Source organism: Botryllus schlosseri, chromosome 10 (assembly GCF_051294905.1).
Source record: "Botryllus schlosseri isolate E-star chromosome 10, Bs_hap1, whole genome shotgun sequence".
NCBI lineage: Eukaryota > Metazoa > Chordata > Ascidiacea > Stolidobranchia > Styelidae > Botryllus > Botryllus schlosseri.
In genome coordinates this window covers 20005989-20032268 of record NC_137245.1, presented here as the reverse complement: position 1 = coordinate 20032268, position 26280 = coordinate 20005989, and the positions used below count along the sequence as shown (strand labels likewise).

At 40.5% G+C, this 26280-nt stretch overlaps 1 protein-coding gene and 1 long non-coding RNA gene across 2 annotated transcripts; both read right to left on the bottom strand.

Annotated features, from left to right (window-relative positions):
* Positions 1-38: 38 nt before the first annotated feature.
* Positions 39-6761, bottom strand: LOC145448681 (carboxypeptidase B-like). The gene is made up of 13 exons (XM_080327151.1): positions 6524-6761; positions 6173-6263; positions 5571-5637; positions 4938-5005; positions 4812-4869; positions 2960-3070; positions 2646-2846; positions 2478-2588; positions 1610-1816; positions 1456-1542; positions 1300-1384; positions 1052-1164; positions 39-992 (listed from the first exon to the last, which is right to left on the bottom strand). Exons 1-13 carry the CDS (start codon positions 6618-6620, stop codon positions 909-911), a joined length of 1380 nt encoding a protein of 459 aa, XP_080183277.1. The 5' UTR covers positions 6621-6761; the 3' UTR covers positions 39-908.
* Positions 6762-20277: 13516 nt separating this feature from the next.
* Positions 20278-26031, bottom strand: LOC145448849 (uncharacterized). Its single transcript, XR_013918039.1, has 2 exons — positions 24177-26031; positions 20278-20665 (listed from the first exon to the last, which is right to left on the bottom strand). It is a non-coding gene; the product is annotated as an uncharacterized LOC145448849 (long non-coding RNA).
* Between the last annotated feature and the right edge of the window lie 249 nt (positions 26032-26280).

The following is a 26280-nucleotide window of genomic DNA, read 5'->3' as shown; positions in this document are numbered from 1 at the left end:
AAAATTAATTATTGCCAGTGCAGAAATACCAATTTCTAGTCTTGTGCGTCTTTTAGTTTAGTACGTATGGGCGATTTGAATATCTTTTGACATAGCAGACAGGCCACGAAATATCATCACGTAACGAAGTCATTCTACCCACGGGTCCGCTCGAATATGTTCAATTATTATTTACGAGCCTTACATTTTCCAAAACACCTCACGCAGCTTTACCGGTAAATCTGAATACATGAGCAAAGAGAGGATAAAAAATTGACAGCAATATGCAATTCCTGATCATATTTACCGATTCAACCATGAATGATATAAATTTTTCGCGCTTCGCGCGAATTAAGACGACTAACTAAACAGTCCAACAATTTGTGCTGAGAAGTAGCGGTAAAGAGGTATCGGGGAAGTTGGGTCTGAGGGGTGCAGAAGTTTGCTTTATCGCCCTATGGAGGGGGGGGTCAAGACCAACGCGGGGGGGCGGACGAAGTGCTGTTACGGTCCTTTTGGAATCAAGTCGGAGAAATCACCTTGTTTATTAGTCAACTCACCAAAGTTTAACTGGAAAAGTGTAATTTGGAGGTCCAGCCGAAAAGTTGACCTTTTTTCTTAGTCAACTCGCCGGTGATTTCAGACTATATGCCCATTTTTCGGTTACCAATATTTGGGGGGCGATGATCGGTGTGGAGTTTGAAAAGGGGGCGATGAGTCGAAAAAGGTTGGGAACCACTGCCATAGAACAATATAGATGTTATATAATAATATAAGCTATTTATCCTACTGGGAATTCTTCAAGCAAAGGTGTAGTTTCAGATAGTGACATAGCTCCAAACACCCGCTTTTCGCATTCAACGCATGAAATCAGAACTGTGTCCAAAAAAATAATGCTTGAATATAGCTTGGATTCGCTGGAAGTATATTCAGCTTTTGTTTAGCCACAGCTCCAATGCAGCATCACTGAGCGTGCGTAGAGCAGCGGTAGTCTCCACACAAACTGGCTCGATCTAAAAATTAAACATAACAACTATCTTCATTACTGCCTGATACACAGACTAAACAATACCTGGTCTTCAGGGAGTAAAAATCCGTATTCACCCGTGTCACGTAGCTCTAATGTACAGGTCCAAGGAATTCCAATGTCGTATGCGAAATCCTTGGAGCCGCCCGACACGAAATCTATTAGTCAATGCATAATTGAGAGAGATATAGCTAATAAAAATAAGGCAAAGATTTCACAGCCGACTCTCCGAAGCGTCAGTTAGTTAGAAAATGTTCAATTCCTGTTAACATTGTTGCTTATCCAATACTCACAGAGACTGCTAGATCCCTGACCGTATGTGTACACCGTGCCGTGGACCCTGTAGATTTCATCAACTGCTTGTTTGGCGTACTTCATCTACGTAAGCATTGTGAAAGACAACATATACGGACCGGTTTATTCAATTTCGCAGAAGATCAGCTACATACCAAAACATCGATAGTAGGAGTAGGAACGCTGGTGTATGACCTCGGAAGTACCACAAGCTGTGAGTAGCTATGAATGCTCACGTAAGTCTGTGGTGCAGGTTATATCAGAAATGTAAGTTATTGATCACTGTGCACTGGGCTTTGCTATATTTACCATTATTTCCCCCAAGTGGGATCGCGTGAAATCAGCAAATGCTTTCACCTCTGGCTCGCTTTCCACGAATGGCCCCCGGTACGTGTTGGCGCATGAGACGTTGGACGATCCTTCCCCGCCGTAATTGGCGTCACAGTTACGGTTGGGATCTGTCCCGAAACATGCGTCTCCTTCGTACTTGGATCGCGTTTTTCTCCACAGCCGATTCTATACTCGGGAAAAGATTAGCTGAGTGGTTACATATAGTCCTAGGTGGATATTTTTCATGTTATATTCAATATAAATGCCCTTCATAATTTTCCACTATTGGTAGGTAGTGAACGCTGTGGTTCAAATGTGTCAGCAACCATTTTGAATCGTTATCGTATGTGGCATGAGGACATGTGTGAATGCATATGATTTTCTACGCATAGCGAATCGACTATTCAGATTATATATTGCAGAAGCAGTCGGTTGTGTACTGGGTGAATTCGCTTTCACACACCATTGTCAATTCGCTTTTTATTCCCACTGTTCGATGGCATGGAGTGGATAGGTACTATACGCGTTGGGACTTTCGTGAATTCACGGCGACGCTAAAACTGCCAAAAAGAAAATCTGAAAAATGCCGAAAATAATCATGCCCGACTAGTGACTATACTGCAAGTTGTTTTGATTATGCTTTCTATCTTTTCATTTTTTCGCAATGTTGTTGCGATTTCAAAATGATGAAATTATGCATACACTTACCTGTACTCCTAGCGCGACATAATCATAACTAACTTCCGGTGATTCCAGTGCATGCTAGATCTATTCCGACTCTGTTATCAGGACTAATGCACAGAATCTAATCCTATATCAACAGCATGAGCAAAATTGAATATCTCACCTCGTCCCAAGAATACTTGTAGCCGTCAGGATTAATCAGAGGAATTATGTAATACGTCAAGCTATCCAACTGTTTTGTAAATAAAGGGTCCGTTCCATATCCTTCAAGTAACTAAAAATATCATATTTAAATCTCAGATTGCATGTAAACCAGGTGTACAATCCCCACGTTTCTAGTGAAGCATTGACAAAATGCTGGACTGATCCATTCTCTGGCGTGGAAGGTGCAATCAATCAGGATGGCGGGATTGTTGCGATTGGTGGAGATTTTCATCATATGCATGTTTCGTCCCTCGGTTGAAACTCCTATTTGCTCGTACGTCACCAGGTCGGAATATTCCGCAGATATGTCTGCCATCCACTGCTCAATCTTTCGCAGTACGTGCAAAATTAGAAATCAATCTCTCTTGTCCATATACTTCCTCATCATTCGAAGTATGTTTATTGGCATAAAGGAATTTATCGCGACAAAATCGTAATTACCTCTTCCACCGTATGATAGACATTGTAATCGTGCACCAGCTCGCGGCCTGCTCTTGCCATTCGACCTTTCAGCTGATTGTTCATAGCCAGTTGGACATCCTCTATCATGACCTGGAACAAGGCTTACTGAATTATCTGGGCTTGGTAGTATCGAGTACCGCTTTATTCGTTACACCTCCATTCGCAATACACCTCCATTCGTAATTCTGAATCTAGTGCCGTGTCGAGCATCCCGGGTATCAATCATTGCGAGCATGGAGTATTGAGTATGGATGATATGGAAAGTTCGGGTTCGCACCTCTTATGCGACCACGCCGGTGTTTTTCCGACCATGCATACCGCTTTCATTGCACTTTGTGGAGATGGTGAGGGTTGATTACGACTTTGAAGAAATCTCATTTCCACTAACTTGCGTAGCTTTCTATACTATATGTTTTGGACGCTTCGATACAACTAATCGCGTGTTACAAGGCTTGCACGGCGTGAAAACCAGAGGTGGTCGGTAACGAAGTACTTCTACTTTTTCGAAGTACTCAAGCAGTTTTCCTCTACTTCTGGTACTTACTCAAGTAGATCTTTTTTTCGCTACTTCTACTTCGTAATATTTTGTGAGCTACGTACTTACTTTTCGCTATTTTCAGTTTGTCATGTAGAAGTAGTTTAATCCTCCAATAAGAAAGATAGCCGGAGGAATTTCGGGGCTATTTCAACGTAGTACCAACATTTAATTTTCATAAAAGTCTTGTAATACCCAGAATTTTTGTTGCGCTTCACGCACAGTAGTTATGGAGAGGCAAATTTGTTTTAACCAAAGTATCGCTGAATGTAATTTAGATACCTGGTTGCGTGGTTCCGTTCACACCGCATTGACGCCTATACCAAATATTTCATCACAGAAATATGGCCCCCATAACGTTTGAAACAACTGTTTCGCAATCTGGCAAGTACCTAGTATACCTAGCAGCCCATGACGTGTCCTAATCTGGAAAAGTGGACTATGACCTTTTTTCAACGTTAGACCTGTTTTACCAGACCACCCTTGAAACTTTCTGGACAAAAGACGTGAAATAAATTTTCCGCTTTTCCGAAGTAGTATTTGTGTTTTTCCTTCAATTACAAGTATTACATACATGTTGAAGTATAAAAGCAATTGTAATAATGCCTAATATTTTCCGAAAATAAAGCTATATACACTATATGACAATCTTACGTTCTGCCATATTTTTAATTAACGTATACTAATCGCGCAAAGTGGTGAAGCCGTATCCGACACAACTTCTCCGTATTGCTCTTCGACTGAACTAGGGGCCATATAATATGGGGGAGGGCGCCATGCCATGATATTCTCTAGATGGAGTGTTCGAATAAACGAAGGATTAGTGTCGCATTTCCGTATCAATACTTTCACTCACATCCCATGATGTGGGCGACTGCTTATTCTGTCAAAAATTGACACCTCCTGGGATGCATCAATATAACTCAAGCTCTCTTCACCTTCCGCATAGCTCTATTTAAAGCTTGTGACAGTCCATGCAAACGAATTACGATCTTTATCACAACTACTTACTTACTTGAGTAGATTTAAAGTCAGTCAATTCTACTTCTAATTCAAGTAGTTTTGGGTTGCTTATGGAAGAAGTACTTCTACTCGTACTTGAATAGATTTCTTCATCGCTACTTCTACTTCTACTTGAGTAGCTTTCTTGATTACTTTGACCACCTCTGGTGAAAACTATATCGAAACTTGAATTCTCGTTGATAATAATATAACTTTTGGTGCAGTGGTTCTCAAACTTTTTCAGACTTGGTGGCAACTCGACCAACTCTTGCAGGTACGTCTGTAAGAACCTACCTTGTAACTTATCTCTTCGGCATCAAGAGATTTCTCGACTTGGTCAATCGCTTGCCTGTTTAGACATGAAATATATCGAAAACATGTTTATCTGATATCATTTATGCCTAATTTGCTACATTCCTGGGAAATCGAACATCGGCCTTTTGCTCCGTGCTGATCTCGTCGGCATACTTGGGATTCCAATAGTCAGCCTGAATACCATAAATGTGTTAAATATATATAGGGATCATTCCGAGCCAACTATGTATGTGTGTTTGCCAAACTGCGCAGCTCATCGGCCGGGATCCTATAGTGTTGACTTTATAACTAAAGTAACCAAACGATGCTGACACTATTGACATTGCAATGCTATTGTTCATCGATTCGCTTTATGATATGTTGATTACGCGTTATAGTGTATTCCTCACAAAACGCGTCTACAACATATTTTCAATGACATAGATCGATTCGGATTAAGTGCGATATTGCCGATACCACATTCAGCGGTAAGATTAATGTTAGGACAAATACGCTATACGAACGAGGTACACCCGAAACAAAATGTATTCGATTGTTTGAAAAACATTTTTTTTTGTATTGAATTGTAGGCTACTACACGCGTAGGTACCTGTGTAGTATATAAGGTTATACTTGAACGATTCATGTTTTTCAATCATTTGTTGCACATATTTTGGAGTATAAAGGTTATATGGATGTATAGTTAAGCCAATCACAGTTATCAATCCGCAATAGTGGATTTTACAGACGGTTACTTACTTCTGGCAATCCTCGAATGAACGCCACCTGTTTTTCAGTTGTGGGATAGATGGTTATCACTTGATCTCTGGAACCATAAATACCAATTTATTACTTAATAATGATGCTATAGTTTAGCGACTAATAACATCTCTCCTGTCAAATTTTGCTATTCAGTTCTCGTGCAAGGGCTGATACTCTTTGAGCGCATTCTACCCACGTCCCACATACTCGGCCAGTAACCTTCGAATATGTCATTTCGATACTGTTATTATATAGGATGCCAACTCATTGTACTGAATGATGACGGTTTTTTCCATAAATGGCAGAAGACACACTTGAGCATTTCCTTTTAGTACGCCATATCTGCGCTTCCAGAAGAAACTATCTGGGAAATTTAAGCAGGCGGAGCCACATTGAAATAATAATACGAGCCTTATTATTGATTCCAAACACAATTAATCATGTTATTGAATTTGCGTTAGGCACCGCAACTAATCTAATCTAGCGGATAGTCAGATTCGAACAGGTTATAAGTGCACAAGACCGTAGTAGTCAAGCGCCATCAGCCCCACACACAACATTGACAGTTAGAATCCCATTACTCCGAAGAGTATTCTTACCCTGAAAAATCCTTTTTACTTAAGCATTGCGAAGAGAGTAATACAATAATCGATACAGTTTTCAACCGGGCGAACATTGTGACTTGTATTCCTGAAAAGTATAAAATATTCTGTGAAAACTGAGAAGACATCATTCCATATTGTCTATATTTTATGTGTAGTCGATATCTAAACTCTTCCGGCAAGTCAGTAAACTCCCTTTCGGCAGGTTTACTATCTATCTGTCTATATTTTACCATCCTTACACCACTGCGCTCAATCATAACATACCGTGATTCTAATCAGGACCCGTATACGATCGAATGTCCATCGCATGTTCAGATAAAACAATCAGAACACACATAGACTAACCCTGAATTCCGCCATTTCTGTCATGGCAAACATTGTCCTTCGCTGGAGATTTGAGAGCCTCATACCGATTAGCAATACATTCCTTCATTCCTAGCATAATATTCCGTAATCCTTGGCCGTATGCATCGTAATCAATGATCGAATATCACCCAAGCATAAATAAGTCTTGATATTTTACAGCAGCAGACTAGATCCGACGAACTCTGCCATGGAACTTTCAAAGCTCAATCCACGAATTTCTAAACTGGTCTCTGAAAGGCAACAGCAGAAGCCACGCTCATTTGATGTAAATGTTCATTATATGCTTTTCGTTTTGTGTGATATCATGTTTAATAGTTTTGGTATTTTAACCCCGTTTTCGATGCACCGTTCACTTTGTGCAGCATCACTCTTTGATAGCCATTTACTGGATACAGAATTACAGATGCGTCATGTGGTAGAATTTTGTTTTTTGGATTCGTCGAAGGCTTGCAGATAAGCCCTAGGATTCGTCAGCATAGTAAAGGTTAACCACCACCGGTTTACTCATACAATCGCATGTTTCGGCACTTTTAGGTATGAATGACTGCGATAGCAAATTTGAAGGTCGCTATCTTAGATGACTCGCTATAGTTTTAGTATCTCTCTGAATATGGCTCTCATTGCTTTGAAGCTCGCGATCTTGAATAATTCGCAATTTTTAATGCATCGCTGGTATGACACGCGCGATTTTACATGACTCGCTGTGATGCCGATGGCTGTTTGGTAGGGCTGTTCAGAAATAACTTATTTTTCTGGATTTCAGTCGTTCAGTTATCAAATTGTCAGGTTACCCTAAAAAACGCTGCACACCAAATTTGGTTCAATTCTTACAAGTATAGAGCTCCGCAGATCCAATTAAAATATTTAATTTAAACAGGAAAATTAAAAAAAAATTCAAATTTTTCTGTCAACCCCATGAAATTGTTGAGTTGTCTTCAGAGACGATGCAAAACAAATTTGACTCAATTCCAACTAGTAGAAGCGGAGTAATTGGAGTTTTTCGTTGATATTTCTCGGATTATCCTTGATTGGTGGATAATCCGAGGATTATCAACGAAAAACTCCACTAACTCCGCTTCTATTAGTTGGAATTGAGTCAAATTTGTTTTGCATCGTCTCTGAAGACAGCTCAACAATTTCATGGGGTTGACAAAAAAATTTGAAAATTTTTAATTTTCCCGGTTCGGGCTAACTTCTACGTGTCGGAGGTTATATGGGCTCCTCATCGCCGACCTCACTGCAGTCGCAGTGACTTGAAAAGCCCAGTCAAAAAGTGGGCCGAGCTATAAGTCGGCAGCAAAAAGAGACGACGAAGAACCGAGCGTGACAGACACTGCCTGAAGAGAGTGCCTGAGAGAGTGCAAGAACGTTCAAGAGATGAAGAAATATATTCATTGAACTGTATAACATGTAATGCCGTGGAGCACAAAGCCTAAAAATCAGGCTATAAGCACCACTGATGTGAATCATAATAATAATAATAATAATAATACACGCAAGAAGGCGCTGTATCGCTCACATATACGTGTAGGACTGTTCAACTGCGGAAATAATTGCATAGCCTCAGTTTATAGTTACCATCCAAAATAGAGCATAGAGAATAGAGAAACGAATTGATCAAATGCAATATCCTTTATGCATATTGATATGATACAATTCGAGTCTGCCCCAATGGTTGAGGAGTATAATATAAACCAGTTCACCCTTTTTGAACTCCATTCGCACTTTTTTTGAAAGATCATTTCATTCGCACCAGTCAGCCGAAATTTGGTACACGAAAAGAAAATGAAGAAAGTTATCACTTTTGTATTCGAAGAGCTTCTTGGAGGTACAGAGCTTCATTATTTTGCATTCGGCGTATCGTATTATTGACTAATCAAGCACTAAAATCACTGCAGTAAAAAAATCATAGATATCGCACGCCCGTTGTTCTCAAGAAGTTAGTTGTATTTTCCGGGGGCATCGTGCAGTGATTTCCTTGGAAGCTTAGAGGGCGAACCCAAGAACAATATTATCTCGCAACAATATCACTTTGCCACTAAATCCACATGTTACGTCATCGTGATGTAAATGTGTTTGGATTTAGAACGCACAAAATAGTGAAACTGCACTTGAATCGTAGCATCAATGTTGCGACTAGCACCTTTGGTTCCTTTTTCTGACAACATTCGAAAAGAGGCTTCGCGTACTAAGGTATGTTAGATAGGGTTACCATACGTCCTACTTTAGGAGGATTTGTCCTCATTTTTTAGGAATTTTGGTCAAATTTATAGCAAAATTCGACTGAGATGCCGTAAATCAGCACCGAAGTGACGCTCCGGAGGGTATTTCGGGAGCTGAGCGAAAGTTGACCTTTTTTTATTTTAGTCAACCGACTTCGAAGTGGTAAATATTTACCACTTTTTCAGTCTTTTCCGCCGGTATTCTGTGTTTGAAAATTTTGAAATAGTGTCCTTTCCCGATTCCAAAATATGGTAACCCTAATGTTAGATGATGGTATGGTACGGTGGACGTTAAAATCAGGAATGCATTGCTATACAAACCCACACAATCCGAGTAATTGATGACTGTTGTTTATGGATAAGCTTAGGCTTCATTCACTTCTTATCTATGCAGTACACAAATCAACATATCTTTCAATAACAACGTTCGTCATCCTTGTGTTGTCAAAGCCAACACTTTCACCTTCTTGAATAATTATTACTCACATAAGATTCATGATTAACACACAGTTATATCGGTCTGGGTAGCCAACTGCGGGATGGCTCTTACGTCAATCGTACAATATTGGAAAACTGACTGAAATAATGCCAAATTATCTTTAGTATCCCACATATCCTTATTCATAAAGATTAATAAGGTTCAACAGTCTAATTAAGCTTAAATTAGGCTATATAAGGAATATCGTAAGACATACGGCTTGATGGATTTGATTTTGCTCTGCAGAGGGTGCTCACTGCTCAGTGCTCATCTGCTCAAGCTAAACCGGTAGAGTATTACAAGGTTTGTAGTAGGAACACGAACTCGGCAAACTTTACCTATGGATCAGCAAGCTTAGTGGAATCACCAATATAGGTAGGCCTATGCCTTTACGATCTAGACTTGGCCTGAGATCATCAGTCCAGCAACAGGAAAGCGTGTCTAAGCCTAAATTGTGGAGATCGCATTACAAACAGGCCATTGCAGTGGTCAGTAGATAAAATGCCCAGTGACTTAATAATTCGATGTGATGCAAGATAAATATTCATTGGACGTAAGACACTAATGTGCTTACACTAATATTATTTATAGCAGCCTCTAATCCTTGTTTAGGTACACGAGTAAACAACACTTGTTATAGATCTAATGTGCTAATTGTTATAGTTGAAGAAACGCTAAATTCTGCTGTTTACCAACATGAATGTGTGCCAAAATTCCAATATTTTGCATTCAAATATGCCAAATGTCAACACTGGCATCAGCTACTACTACCTACATTCCAACAAGGTCCGTATACAATATCCATACACGGTGGATGTTTCCGAGCAAGTGAGCTTTGAGCAACTGATACCGATTGAACTCGTTCTTTTTTCCATGCAGTGACGTAATCCTCTCGCGCGGAAATATTATCTCAAACTTTGCATGATACATACACGCATCGGGAGCGTTCCTCACTTGTGAACTAGAAAAGCCTAGCTACCAACAAGTTTTTAGAATTGCTTCCAAACGACAAAATTTACGGACTCAGTGTACTTAATATCGTGTTTATTTGAATTATTCCACGTCGAAAAAAGTGAGAAACATGGTCAATTTTCATTCGCACTCATCCGGATTTTTCATTCGCACCATTCCCACCACGCTCGTCATTCGCACTGAAATTTTTTTCATTCGCACTAGTGCGAACCGTCACACAGGTTGAAAAGAACTGATATAAACTATATTCAAATTCAATTTCAATAAAACAAGAGGTTTGATTAAAGTAAGAACAGAGAACAGAAATATATATTTTGCTATAAAATTACTTTACTGCTAGTTTACGACAACGTAAGTTGTAAGCTTCGATCACTTCGTTTGTGGTCAATTTATTTGTGAGAGAACAATGGATGGCTCAGTAAAACGCACGATCATTGAATGATTGGTCGCTCTCATGGGTCACACCAGCGGTTCGCGAACCATCCGAACATATGCAAGATACAGTGATTTTTATCGATACAGATTACTTGATGACTTGAAATTGACTCGTGAATCTTGCTCCGAGTCACGAGTCAATCCACATTTCTGATACGCCGAGTCAAGTCAAGTCAAGTCATTTTAGCTAAGGGACTCGAGTGAAGTCAAGTCATATGAAAAACGTGACTCGAGTCATTGCAACACTGCTTTGCCTACAGTAACTGGAAATACGAATCATTTTTTCAAAAAAGTAATATCTGTGATTGACATGCCCGGGTTTGCAATATGATCAAAATCGATGTGACCTTGATATCAGAAAATAATTATATCAATGCATCCCCAATTAATGTCGAATAAAGACCGTTCATCTTCATTACAAATTACATAATACCGATTTATTCCACTGATGAGGAGATTGAAAATCACTATACGAGCTATTAATCGAAATATCAGATAGACTGCCGTCTTTCACAATACGCTTGAGATATTGCTAGCCTTTTCACGCTGCATTTCACAACGGCGCATCATTTGCCATACTGTAATTAACAGGTAGAGTTGCTGGCAATGAGCAAGTCCCTATCGATTTCCCTTGACTGATCCGAAGACGGTATACCGTGACATCGGATCACTTCAATACAAGCGCGGCGCCACCGGAATCTCACACAGACAGGAGCCTATCTGTATCGATTCACGCGAGAACATGGCTGGTGACGCTGATTGTGGTGATTGCTCTGGTGCGAGCGGACACGAACACGAAGGCGAAACTCACCATGAAGACGGAACAATCCAGTGAGATGTGTGCGACTGTAAGCTTCGAATGTGCATTAGAAAAGGTGCTTGTTTGATTTTTAGCGCTGCGTTTCCGTGGGGGACAACACTTGGAATTATCATTATCATAGTCATTATAGTGGCCTGTTACTTGCAGTGTACCTCGTGCTTGAAAAAGCATCAAGAACCAACTCAGGAAACGGAAGAAACCACAGCTTCCCTAAAGAGGTTGGAGTTTGTTAAAACTATCCGCGGCACAATGTGACCGCAAAAATGATGAAGTCATTTTCTGCATATACATATAATTTTATGCATGCGATGTTGTATATACTGACATATTGAAGTGTAAAAATTGAATGTATTTCAATTCTTCTTGATTCGGTATACTTCAATTATTGCGATGGATTTTGGCCAGTTGCTATGTTGTACCATTTCAAGCTCATATGAAAGACGACATTTCCCGTTCGCACCCATAACGAAGTCTTCATGTATGGACCCTTATCTGTTCGAATTAAATGCGAAATATAGTTGAGGTGCACTAACAACCATGTGCTATATGAATTTTAATAATTTGAAAGCCATTTCAGACCTAATCTGTTTACTGATGCTGTAGCTCCAGACTTGATAGCACCGTTAGTGGGCCTGTTTTGGAATATTTACTTTGTGTGCATAGCGTAAGCATAAAGTAGTCATTGAATAGCCAGGATGAAAATTTGAGACGAGCAGAGGGTTTTGTAATGGAGTGACTCGTTTATTATGTCGAAACGGAATCAAGTTACGTCTTCAGTGTCTCAAATACAATTTTAATGAGGGACAATTACGTTGTACGATGCATTGCCGCACTGTCGCACACATCCCCAGAGCTATAGCAAGTATAGGAAATGTACGTCCTCTCTGGCCGAGTTTGAAAATGACTTGAGCAACAAACAAGAGACACGGGCACGTGGGAATAATATTGCGCCCTATTCGATCGCCAGTATCGCTATATTTTGTTAACTCCTTCGATTTACTGTATTTCTATAATCACTGCTTTAATATACGAGTTCTTTACATTATTTTGTGTGTGAAGAACATTTACTATACGAGAATATATTTGGAAACAGAAACGTATCACATCGACAAAATTAGTTCGATATCGTCTCTCGTGATACTGCAGTGAGGATTAAAGGTCTAATCCTTCCAAAGTTAAATTGATAGTACTTACGCAAGAAGGCAATCGATCATCTTGCTAGCGAGAATCTCTATAAATTACTGGGTCAGGAAGACTGGTCCGACGGGAAAGTCGATATAGGTAGAGTAGGGGATCCGATACTGTGATGCGCGAGATTCCGCGAATAGTATGCGTATCATTTCACGTTACCTTTAATTGTAAATGGAGTTTACAAGTTGCTAAAGCACCTAATAGGTCGACTCTGGAAGATGTATATATGTAAGCGTTGTGGGTTTATCTTAGCTCCTCCTCGCCGTCCGATCCGCCCGAAAAGTCTGAAAAGGGACACTCATACTGCTATACTTTGCGTGTGAGCTTGTCTCCAATCAAGCCTAGACTTGATCTTATAATATCTAGCTCAACTTTCCATTAATAGTAAATTGGATATGCCAGTTTCTCACTGATTTGTTTTTCAATCGATTGGTAATATCTCATTGTGGGTTGCACAATACAACTTGAATTATAAGTGGGTCGCGAACGGGAAAACGGTTGGAAACACTGTAATAAAGTAGGCCTATATATAGACTTGGTGTAAAATGACCACCGTAGTCAGAACTCCAAGAATACTAAAAACACCACGTTAACAAAGCACTATCTGTACAAAATGTCGCAGTCTTACAGGCAAATATCCCTATGCGCAAGTCAAATATCATTACGTGCCCGGCTGTAAAAGCTCTCTGGGCCAAAGTCATATCCTCAGTTGACACGAATCTGTTGTTTATAAACCTCTGCTGCCACATTGTAGGATGACTAATAATATTCCTCTATGCTGAAGGACCTTGAGTTGACAAAAGATGGAATTGATTCACGATACTGTCTATTGCAAATTTTTTCAGCTTGGTTTTGCAGATTGCTTGGCAGAAAATCGTACGGTCGTTTTTAAAGCAAAAGCAAACTGCAGTGCTGGAACCACATTTCAGGAAAAGTTTCGCTAATTTTGGGGGGTGACATTTTTTAAATTTATCAGTGCTTGCAATGACTATAGGCTGGGCCATCACAATCTGTAAGGCTTAGGGTGTTCATTACATGTGAATTACCGCATTCCGGCCTCTAGTAGGCCTACATAATATTCGTCAGTTCATATATCGCAGCGGTTCTTAACCATGCGACTTGACAAAGTGCTGTTTCCATCCTGGATAGGGGGTACGAGAAACATTTCATGACAGCGCAACGGGTACGAAGGCTACGAATGTTGATTGATATCACAATAACAGGATACTATGAGGACACAACGGCGCGATCTTAAGTGATATGAAATACAAGGAAGTCTAGTCTACATTCATATCTATAGAGATACATTATATCGAGCTGAAAATGTTACATGTCATTGGAACCAAAAACTCGATAAATCGCTGTTCCTATAGGGACATCTACCGGTGAATATATATTATGCCCTTTCTCTTTGAGACCAACGAAGAATTTGTTGATTTATTTTGCGGGTTTTAATGCCTGCTTCCGCGCCTGTGTTCTGCCATATAGCACAGAACCGCGGGAAATTAGGTTATTTTCTGGTACATGATGTTGTGTTTTGCTCAACTGATTCACAATTCATTTGAGTATAGCCTGACTGCAGATCTATAATGTTGAAATCAATCGCGTGAAAATAAGTACAAGTAAATCAGGCTACACATGAAACAAACGAACGCAGCCGGTAATCCATCCTAACGATCCCTAATCGTATCTTGAACTCTCAATGTCGTGTCTTTTAATTCAACTGTCTGTCTAACTGTCATTTCAATTAGGGGTGAATCAACGATGAAATTACAAAGTATAATTGGCGGACCAGGGAACTCAAAATCAACCCAAAATGAAATTATGGCAACATGTGCAACTCAGAGTATGACTTGGAACTTTAAATTAATGAGAAATTGATATTACTCATGTTATGCGGGGATCTGTTGAAGTTTCTGTGATATACGAAGTCTTGTTAAAACCACTAACTAATTTCGTTTCGTTTGGGGGAAGTTAGTGGCGCAGTATGCTAAGCGACACCGTCACGACACCACTGGTTGCTGGTTCGAGTCTCGACTCGACCTCGTTTCTATGTGTCCGAGACTTATCTGGGCTCGTCGTCGCCTTTGCAGTGACTTAGAAAAGCCCAGAAAGTACAGTGCGCCGAGGTTGAAAAGTCGGCAGCAAAGATCCGATTAATAACGGCGCATGGCAGAGAGAGAGAGACTGATTCGTGGAAGAGGTACGTGCAAGAAAATTCGCCATGGAAAAATGCATTTAACTGTTGAAATTGCCACTGCACTTTTGAAATTGCCATCGTGCCATTGTCGTGGACCACAAAGCCTCATATGGCAAAAGCACCATTGTAGTGTCGTACCTTATCAGTACAATACCGATACCTTTCTTATGGAGGAAAGGGAACTTCGCTGTTTGCTAAATTCGATTAGTACTCTCAAATGTCAAGAAAGTGTACTGTCAAACTTCGTCACTGTCTTGATAGGTTCCACATCCTAATTGTCTTAACGGGTCGCAGACTATTTTTTAACAGTATTATGACGTAGGATAAGTCGAAAATGGGCCATGAACTCTGTCCTGTGATTCTCGACCCTTTTTGACATTGCGGACTGGTAAAAATAAATGTTGCGGACCTGCAATCCTTCAACAATCAAAATTTACCTAAATTGCAATTTGCGCATGTATGTAACTAAAAGGGAAAATTGTAAACTTCATTTAATACTGCCTTTTGATATCAGACGTGTTATACATGGTTATATTGAAGTTTATGCAAGGCTAAGTGCTGTGAAAAACCACTAACTTCGGTTACATTCTTCGGTTTATTGTAAAGCAGCTTCGAATTTGGTGTTTGCTAGCCTATATTAGTCAAAATGTACCGAACTTTTTTAAGCAGCTTCAACTCTTGCAGCGTTGTGACGTCACTTAGTTCAAAGTAGATCACGAAATCTATATTACAGTGGTTATCGAACTTTTTAGACACGCCCCTTGATAATAGTAAAAAAAAATCAAGCCCCCTATCGTCATATAAACTAATATAAAAAAGAGCAACCAGATTGTTTGCAATCCCACCGCGTAGTTCAATCGTGTGGAAGGTTATCACTGTTGAGAGGCGTTTCAAATATTTAATCTGGAGTACACGCAGAGCAATAATTATGAGAAAACCGCGCCGAGCGCGAAAAAAAACTCCCAGTTGAATATTTTGTCAAGAATAATCGTATGCAATGGTAGCACGTACCATATGCATATTTTCGCGATTTTGGTGTCTAATCTTTTCTATTTTCGGACTTGATCTTGAATCAAACGTATCTGACAAAGTGACCACAGGTGTAATAAAAAACAAATTGCGCGGGCCTCACGCCATTCGAATTTGGCACTTCTTCCTGGGACAAACAATTTTTCTCTTATGGTCCCAGAAGTTCGGCAAGAGAATAATTCTATTGAATACTTTCGGGCTGGCATAGAATGAGATTCTTGAGAGTGGCATTCTATAAAATGTGTCCTAATTGAGTATATAGTTGGAGTGGCTAGTTCAACGTTTCAAGCTACTTTGCTTCAAACCCTTGAGTCCTAGATTCAAAAGTAATGTTCCCTTTAATTTTGACAAGTCTGCGCGCACTCGCCAACTGACTGCGCGGTCCCTTGGACGACATTGCGTAACGACTAAAAAAAGGCCATCACTTCGGAATTTTTGTGTGCAGAGAGGCTTATTATACTTGGCATATGACTTGACCTTCTAAGCAAATATCTTGTTTCTCCATAACTTTGTGTCTTTCAGATGCTTTGCAGGCAGACCATAAAAACATGAATTAGCACCTATATACAAACATGCATTCGCCAGCTAATCCTAATTCAGAGACATATTATGATCGGTATGATCGGTATCGGTATCAGTCGCAATCTAACATCGGTGTATGGATAGTAGGATACGACGCTACTGTGACATTTAAAATCGAATAAAGATTATCACAGTTGTTGAAACTTGGTACTTTTAGCACAGATTAAACTCAATCCGATTTCTTAAACTTTTTTTCTTCAGACGCTTTCACGCGTCAGCTATTTTGAAGGCCTCCATATTATCACATTCGCTGTTTGGGCATTCACTCTATTTCGAAATTGCTATTTAGACACACGTGCTCTTGCCCGGGTGTCATATACAGTTGTGTATACCAGAGCTAATGAACTGTCGGGCCTTTTCAGTGTTGAATCCGGATCATGTCTGTCTCAGTACTTAGGCTGCTCAGTTTTTTTTAATCAAACCAAATCCACTATCGTTGATTAGGGCTACAGCTGTGAGTCAGCGTTTTCTAATATGAACTTTATAAAGAATCGATGGGGAACCAGTATGAACGGTGAATACCTCCACTTTCGAACCAAGAATAGAAGAACTAGCAATATATAATTTTAAAAAATGCCAAGGCATCCACAAGTCGTATCCAACATGACAATAAACACATTTAGCAAGTTGTTTTTGCGAATATATACCCCTTTACCGCATTTTATAAATAATTATACCATACTACATTTGTATAACTGTATATTATTTCATGGGAGTTACAACGGACCTAAGTAAATTTAAAACGTTTATAATCGGACCTCTGTTAAAAATAATTGAGTAGCACGCGTATTAAATGATTATGTATTGATTATTTAGTAGTGCGACATCATAGACTCGCGGTCGAGACGACATTAAAAAATAACTACAACCCATCGATTAATGATATAACGGGCGAGGGAACGAGATACTTTTACTTGTGGTGCGTTTGGTGTGGCGGTTTCGATTAGTTTTGATCGCCAGGGTATTGCTTGTTGGTTTTTGCACTATATGGGCTGGTCCAGTGGTTCCCAACCCTTTCCGTCCTGTGTACCCCTTCGACCAACATTTGAGCCGACCCACCACCTTCCTTCCGCAAGACAAACGGTGACTAAAAGGTGTCATTTTGCACGTAAACACGTGGTCACTGAAAAATATGGCAGTCGCCGCTGCTTCAAAGCTCCGTGGTAGAGATGCCCATACTATTTCTAATGCAGTCTGCGGAATGCACTTTGGCATAGTGCCGCGGACCACTTCCCTATCGCTAGGTTTACTATTGTCCAGAAAACGAATAAAGCGAAAGGCAATAGATTGGCACGTTCCTGTGTCTCAAAATTTGCGCCAAATTTCTCACGTTTTCTTCTTGATCGGGTAGCTGTTTACTGAAATATATCATCAATTTTCCTTGCGATGACTTCAAGTTGAATCAATAAATTTGGCATTTTTTTCGCGGTCGCTCTGATGTTGACGTGACGATCTGCTTCGTTGTAATGGATTGGGCATGACTTTTCCAGCTTTGAAACAATTTGGTCGTGAGGCTATCGTGGGTTTAACGAACTCGTCTCGCGAGCCGCACTATTATAGTACATCTGAGCTAGTTTCAAAATAATTCAGGAGAATTTCTACGAAATAGGAAGATGTCAGTTAGCCTTTAAACATACTTCTCGAGCACGGGTGGGCAATTAATCTTCTCCGTGGGCCAAATGAGAAGCAGAAAACATGTGAACGGGCAGAGTCAAAAATTTTAGCTGTATTCTCGAGCGTATTAATATTATTTCTAAAATGAAAGCAGTCAATTACAGTAAATGGTGCTCAGTGGATGTGTTGATAGTAGGGAATGAGGTGGTGACGGTTCAATTACCAATAATAATATTAATTTGCCCTCATATTTCGAAACAATATTAAACATGATACATTTTGAACTCTCTTTAAACCTCTATCCGCGTTTTTGTATGAATACATTAAAATGTATTTGGGGTACTATAACCCTTATCGTATTGGTCGCTGGCCTCTGCGCAGTATGCAGCTTGCCGAAATGACCTTGTTGTTGAGCCAAGCTTGCAGTTCTTCTGAAATTCGCCGTCCCTTGACCGAGTGTATGTCTTCGTGTTTTTGTCATAGAACCGACTTAACTTATACTCATTGAACACGGCAACCTACTCGGCACGAACTATCAAAAAGATGGGTATACCCCTGACTCCTGACAGTAAACAAATATTTCCGAACCTTCTTTGAATTTAACCTTCAGCTTTCAGCTTTCTTTTTTTGACATGCCCGTTCATCCTTTATGGGTAGGGCGATTTTTTAGACCTAAAAAAACGAAAGATGTTGACCTAAAAAATCTAAATTTTGACATTTTTTGACCTTAAAAAACTAAATTTTGACCAAATTTTCACCTAACGTATGCAAATTAGGTGTTTCCCTTACGAAGTAGTTTTCCCTGAAAAAACTTTCTTGACTCAAAAACTGACAAATTTTTACATGACAAAATATTATTTTAACAAAATCTGGCCCTATGATGAATTCCAGTACATGACATACTATGATGAAAATAAATAAAATTTGTTGTAGTACAACGAAAGATACTTTCCTACATTCTCGGTAGGGATATCTAGATATCTAGTTCTTGATCAGTGGCGGCTCGTCCTATAGGGCAACTGGGGCATTGCCCCACCTAAAATTCTGTTCAATAACAATTTAACCATTTATAGACGCACAGCGCTCAATACATATCGAGATCACAGCGAAACCCGCGTCCTTCTTGTGCTTTCGCTTGCAAACGCCCATACATAGCGAAGTCTCTGCGAAAATCGAATTCTCTTCTGTGTTTTCGCTTTGTGAATGCCTAGCCGGGGCTTGCCCCGGTAGCGCTCATAACAAGCTTTCACTATCTATTCTCTCAAAGCCGCGCACAATAAAGAAACGGTGATTTACTCTCTCCTATTCGTAAAATGGCCGAGCAACCGGGGCAAATATGCCTACTCGCCCCTAAGGTGTGATGTAACAATCGTATCTATATCTGAACTCGGATACCGTGATATGCGTTGAGTCGACCGTTGCTGGTACAGGTCGATTTTAATGGTGTTTCACACCATGATAATTCTTGAAACTTGGTATGTCATGTCGTGATGGTGGTATTTAACACTGTCCTAAGTTTGAGGGTTTCTACTCAAAGTTTAGGGTAGTAATTCCGTTTCCAAAGTCGAGTGTGTGCTGATCGGTCATGTATCGCAAACATATTTCTCGCAAAGCCGGTATTGGTCTCCATTGATTTTAACGATGCTCCTTAGCTAGATCCGTCATGAACTTTTACATGGTATGTCTTGATTTTAGTATCGAACGCTGTGCCAAGTCTCAAGGTTGACACTCAATGATTAGGGCAGCAATTTCGTTATTAAGTTCGAGTATGGTAGAGATGTGCGCTGATCTGACACTTAGCCTACCTAACGCATTGCGGATTTCACGCAAAAGCCGGTGTATCTGTGTTCCATACTGAGATAGGTGATGAGATGATGATATCATGAAACAGTTTACTAACATCCTCGGTTTGCATTCAAATATTTAGTTTTATTTTATATTCTCCAATGTCAATTTCACCGTGGAATGGTGGCCTTCGGGCCATTTGCTCACAATTACAACCCCTGTCAAGCGCGATAGCTGTTTCGTTTTCGATGGCGGCTACCAACTGATCGCTTGATCAGCCGATTCCTCAGTAAATATTACGCAAAATTCGGCGTTGATCTGTTCGTATTAATTTTGACAGTGTACCATACCGAAAACGGTCATGAGGCTATACTTCTGGATGATTTCATGTAACAGTGTACCAAGTTTTCGGCTTTCATCCACGTATTTATTCGGTAATATATTTTCCGAAGGCGATTTTGCAGCAGACATATAGACAACACTATAGACCGTAAGCCGTATGTGTCGTGTGACAGTCTCCAGCCTCAAGGCCAGAATCTCCCAAGCTGTACCGGGACCGAATTTCCGAGGCTGCTATCCGTAGTTCTTCAGAATGATGTTTTGGATTCAATATGACATTTCCTTGTCCAATCTATGAGATAACAATTGCGTATGTGTCTGAACTCGTTGACCTTTCCAGTTAGGCATACGCAATCTCTCGATTTATAGTCATTTCCATTTCTGCAGATAAGTAGTCAGGTCAAGTGCGAACATGAATCGTGTTGAATCTTTGCTCCGTACGCCGTTTAGCCAGCTGCCTTTAGAGCAAAAATTAGAGGTAAAGCGACTAGGTCCGTATCAGCCTAGAAATTGCCCATTGATCCAATCGTACGCCGGAGGAAAACGCACTCGTGCCTTTTCTTCAGCGCATTTCGATAAAAATGAATGGCTTACTTATGGCGAGGATAAAAACGCCTTGTTTTGCTTTTACTGTCTTTTATTCGACAGTGCCGGTACCGGAAGCAGTGGCTCTTGTTGGAACAAAATTGGTTATCGCGATCTGAAGCATTTGTCAGAGCGTCTGAAAACGCACCAAAAATCCCAAGTGCACAACTGCACATGGCTAGTGCAGTTAAATATAAATTGTTTGGCAGAGTAAATGTAATGTCGCAGCTCAATGAAAGTTATCGCGTATCAGTCTGCAAGCACAATGAGCTTGTAGATAAGAATAGGCATGTTCTCTCTCGGGTGATTGATGCCATTAAATTTATTGGAGTTCATGAATTGCCCCTTCGAGGCCACGATGAGAAGGAATGCTCTCTCAATAGGGGGGTATTTTTGGATCCAATTAAATACACGGCTTCCATTGATAGCATTTTGCGCGAACATCTCGACACCGCGACAGTAGCTAAGGGTACCTCAAAGACTATTCAAAATGATGTGCTTGATTCGATATATCACATCTATCTACAGCAGTGCTTTTCAACCTGTGTGACGGTTCGCACTTGTGCGAATGAAAAAAATTGGAGTGCGAATGACGAAGGTGGTGCGAATAGTGCGAATGAAAATCCGGGTCAAGTGCGAATGACGAAGGTGGTGCGAATGGTGCGAATGAAAATCCAGATCAAGTGCGAATGAAAATCGTGGTTTATTGTAAACTTTTCTGACGTGGAATAATTAAAATAAACCTAATAGGAAATTTAGGATCAGAGTGACTTTTGCAGTTGCGACGCAATTGTAAATCTTGATACGACGCACCACTAATCGTAGCTCTTACAAGCCGTAGTGAGTTAATATTCCCGCACTATAATTATTACGTAACAATAGCCTGGTTTGGAAGCTGGTGTAGTCACGTATTGGCAGTGTAGAGATCTCTACAATCTCCATAGTGGCAGACATACAGTTTAATAGCCCGACTGAGCCTGCGACAGGCTGGAAAAATGGCGTCAAATTGACTTTCTGCTTTCTTTCGCTAAACAATCATCAGATTTTCGTAATAACTGTTCGATTAGCGCGAGGCACGAGGATCATTACAGACTCACATTTGCAAGTTTACTGTAACGCAAATTTTTACTCCTTCGAGGGTTATTAAAGTATTGACCGCAAAGGGTATAAGTTTTGGTCGACACGGTTCCTGAGCTATCTGTTAATATGTATGTAATATTTATTGAATTTTTTGAAAAAAATCCTGCGATCGTTTTTACATATCCAAGGTCACTGTGTTGGGTACTGTAGCCAATAAGCGAGACACGCAGTAAATATGGCTTTATCGTGAGAGTTCCTGATAAGATTTGTCGGACTGTTTTTTCCGGAAAACGTGGTAGAAGACCGTTGGGATGAACTAGTGCAGGGGTGAGCAACAAGCGAGTTTAGGCCTATGAGACTCATTCATTTCGAGGCCAACCCCTTCTGCGGCGGGCACATGAAGACGTAAAGTTTTGGCAAAAACAAACGCTGATAAAAGGCGGTGCCAAAAACATAAGTGGCGACAAAACCTCGGTCTAAAAATGACCGATGCTGGATGGCCAAACCTTTTGAGATGGATTGGAAATGCTCCGTTGTCGGCATGGAATAGTCCCGTTCTTGCAATCTGAGTAGACAGTAGTACTTATGTCACACGCAGAGGAATTAAATTTGCCGTATATTGAAATCGCGTGCGTCAGACATGTTGTGTAGAGCTGTGTTGGGTAGAATTGTGATATGCGCGTTCTGTATGTCATTAGGGGTGGGCACAATGATTCGAGTACTCGAATCTGAATCGAGTCTTAATTTCAATGATTCGAGTCGAGTAGTAAAAGACGATTTTTTCGAGTAGTGAAATTATATGATCCTCGCTACTGAAAGTTAATTTATCAACGAGAAATATAGTTTCGATGCTAACTTTCACTGTTGAAGCATCTTGGTTGACCGTATCGTAGCATACGAAACATATAGTATACAAAGCTACGAACGTTACTGGAGCGTTACTTCGAAAACATGATCGTCCCACGGCATTGTCACCAAGTGCAATGTAATCGGTATGGCCAAAAAAATACCGAAGTATCTTTAATGTGATGGATAACAAGCATTATGTTCTCTGTGGTCGCATAAAAGGTACATATTGGAACTTTGATATATTACATTCTGTTATGACGTCATAATGAGTAATACTCGACTCGACTCGAAGCATATTACGTGATTCAGAATCGAATCACTAAGGTACTCGATTTTGCCCAGCCCTATATGTCATACGTGCCCGTAAAATCGTAGCATACAACTGTAATATTAAAAATAAATTATTTTTCATGGGTGAGGCTCGGGTCGCGAGGTGCCACAAAAACTCAGATTTTGATGGTAGTCTAAAAGCTGCTTTACCGTTATTAAAATGTTATGAATTCTCAAGTTAGATTGAGCTACTGAGTAGAACACACAGAACCGTGAGTTATTTTCTGTTCTCATAAACTTGCAAGTCAGAAGTTGGAGCAACGTATCATCAGGTAGCGAGCTCTAATGTGCCTATACTCTCCTTGATCGTTTTGCCCCTCATGTTCCAAACACATAAGGCAATAACCTCAACACGAACATGTGGTTTTTTCATCCTTTCGGCAAACTGGAGCATCGCGGGACCTTTATGTCAGCTCTCAACAACGATTTCTGCTAACAAGCATTTTTCACTCGCGAAAAATACGCTGTATTTGGGATCGGAGTGCATAACAGATGGTAAGACTTGGTCATCCAAGCACTAGTAGGTTATCTATCTTCATCTTCTTTTTGTATAACAATTTTCGATTAGTTGTGCGAATGAAATTTATTCTACAAAAAAAGTGCGAATGGAGCTCAAAAAGGTTGAAAAGCACTGATCTACAGCATTTGTTTACCGAGATTGTTGACGCTGAATTTCTATCTATTCAGTCTGACGAAACAACTGACATTACGTGTTTGTCACAACTAGTCGTGATTTTTCGGTTCACGAAATTTGGTATGCCAGTCGAACGATTCCACAGCTTTGTGGTTGTTGACGATCGCACTGCTGTCGGAATTTCTTACGTATTAAATAAAAACATTACAGCCCCATTCAGTTGAGTCGAAACTTATTGCGCAAACCTACGACGGCGCAGCAGTCATGAGCGGATCGCGACATAGCGTACAAGTTTTAATGAAAGAAGTTTACCCGCATGCGCATTTTTTGCATTGCTACGCGCATCAGCTCAATCTTGTAGTGAAAAAAATGTGCTTAGGAATATCTTCTGTCAAGATATTCTTTGCAAATCTTTCAGGGTTCTCCTTTTTCTCTGTTTCGCCAAAGCGATCTGATCTATTGCGCGACATATGCAAGCACCGGTTACCTAGATGCGTATCAACACGGTGGAACTTCCAATCCAGAGTTGTGCAACGAGTGTCAGAGAGTAGGGTGGAGCTTCTGGAATGCTTCTCAGTGATTGAGAGCTCTCCTGTCTGGGATGATACTTCCATACGTGAAGCGGCGGGGCTTAAACGACTCCTGGAAGACGAATAATTTTTGTTCTTTTTGAAGCTTTTTTGTGACATCTTCATGCACGTCGATACACTGTACAGCACTTTTCAGTCGCGTATGGCCGATGGTACTACTGCGCAATTGTGTATTGCACATTTTTGTGAGGCAATTTCGCATATCCGGGCGAATGTACACTTCGCTGGTGACACAGCGCTTTTACGTCGTGGGATAAGTGTGCAAAACCTGCTTGTTGCGGGTTACGAATGTTGCGATATACTGATGTCCCAAATCCAACATCGTCTGAATAGTGACCAGTTGGTTACTTTCGCCCTGTTAAATCCGAGACATTTCCCTGCCTACAAAATTCATTTTCCTTCTGGACTACTGCGCAGCGTGCCTCGTTATTACCCGATGATCGACATTGCTCGGTTGGAGAGCGAGTTGACTTGTTTTTATTCTAACACATCCTTTTCTGAAATTAAAACCACTAGTGAACTTTCAAAATTCCTAGTTGAAAATTCGCTTTCGATCAACTTTGCTACAGTAACTAGCTTTCTGAATATCATTTTGACCACCCCGATTTCATCCGCGGAATCCGAGCGCAGTTTCAGCACATTGAAACGTATCAAGACCTTTCTCAGAAACAGGATGGGCCAAGATAGGCTTAATGCGTTGGCTGTTCTCTCGATTCACAACGACGTGGTTCTGGGAATTCCAGATTTCAATAAACTCGTTATTGAACATTTTGCTAATAAGAAATCACGTCGCGCACAATACTTATACAAGACATAAATTAATGCTGGTGGGCGGACGACTGTACACATCATGTTCTTTCCGAATAATTTCAATCAAGTGAGCCCAGGTAACTCAACCATGTCTATGGCTAAGGAAAAGTGAGTGGTTTTCATCCTTATTACTCGAGGCACACTGACAGTTAATTTACCGATATATTTTGTTATGGCTATGGAAAAAAAGTGAAAAATTCATCAAGATGAAATAATTTATTCATGAAATTGTTTAATGCGATATGTGCTCGCATTTCAATTTAACACAATGCTTTGATTACTGCTTGAATGATGGCAGGCAGACTCGTAATTAATCTTCCATGGATAACAGCTGGCTTTTTATAATGTTTTACGTTTATGGGTGCCACCGCTTTGATTGCCTATCCCCTGGTCGTAACGCATCAGGATCGTGTACCAAACCCTTTCGGACGGGCTTAGAGGAGGGCAAATCGATTTGACTCGCTTTCGGGACGAGAATCCTACCATATACAAATCGGGTCGGAGGCGCTGCAGCACTTTACAGAATTCCTGAGCATGGAACGATTAAAACACCACAAGGTGTCATGCGAATGCTCTTTGTAGGTAGTTGGTCTGTGTATTTTTGGTATAGTCTTACTCGGCGCTTGCGTAATCTCTACCACGAAATCATAACGCATGCTACTAAGGATAACCTGATGATTGATTCGTGGCATGGGAACGATTCTTAGTTCGCGTACATTTTGTAAAATAATCATTTGAATAAAAAACAATGAATAAAACATTTGTCACCGCACTTCAAGTCACGCCACCGGCAAACCTCTCGCGGCACCTACGTTAAAAATCATTGTTTACGGGAAATTCATGTGGTCATCATGAACGTTGAAAAACGCTACTGTGACGTCATATTGATAACAAGTCGCTTGCGGCCCTTGCCCCACCACCCGATATTGTCACGAGCCGCCACTGTTCTTGATATCCCTGATTCTCGGGTAAAAAGTGTCTGTCTTTACTAAGTAGCTTGCCAAGAATGGTGATGTGGTGGGAGGTAGTGGGATAATCCACAGCTACAACACCAATGGGTTGTGGGTTCTAGTCCGACCGAGGTCGACTCCAGAGTTCCTACCCACCTGTTGAAGGCTTATCTAGGCTCCTCCTCGCCATCTCATCCTCGTGAGCGTTGTCCTACAAAAAGAATAGAAGTGGGCCGTGCTA

Coding starts and splice junctions, on each gene's coding strand:
- LOC145448681 (XM_080327151.1), bottom strand. CDS start 6,620: ATGCTAGGAATGAAGGAATGTATTGCTAATCGGTATGAGGCTCTCAAA. Junction 5,638..6,172: donor AGTAAAAAGGATTTTTCAGG/GTAAGAATACTC, acceptor TTATGGTTCCAG/AGATCAAGTGATAACCATCT. Junction 5,006..5,570: donor TCATTCGAGGATTGCCAGAA/GTAAGTAACCGT, acceptor TATGGTATTCAG/GCTGACTATTGGAATCCCAA.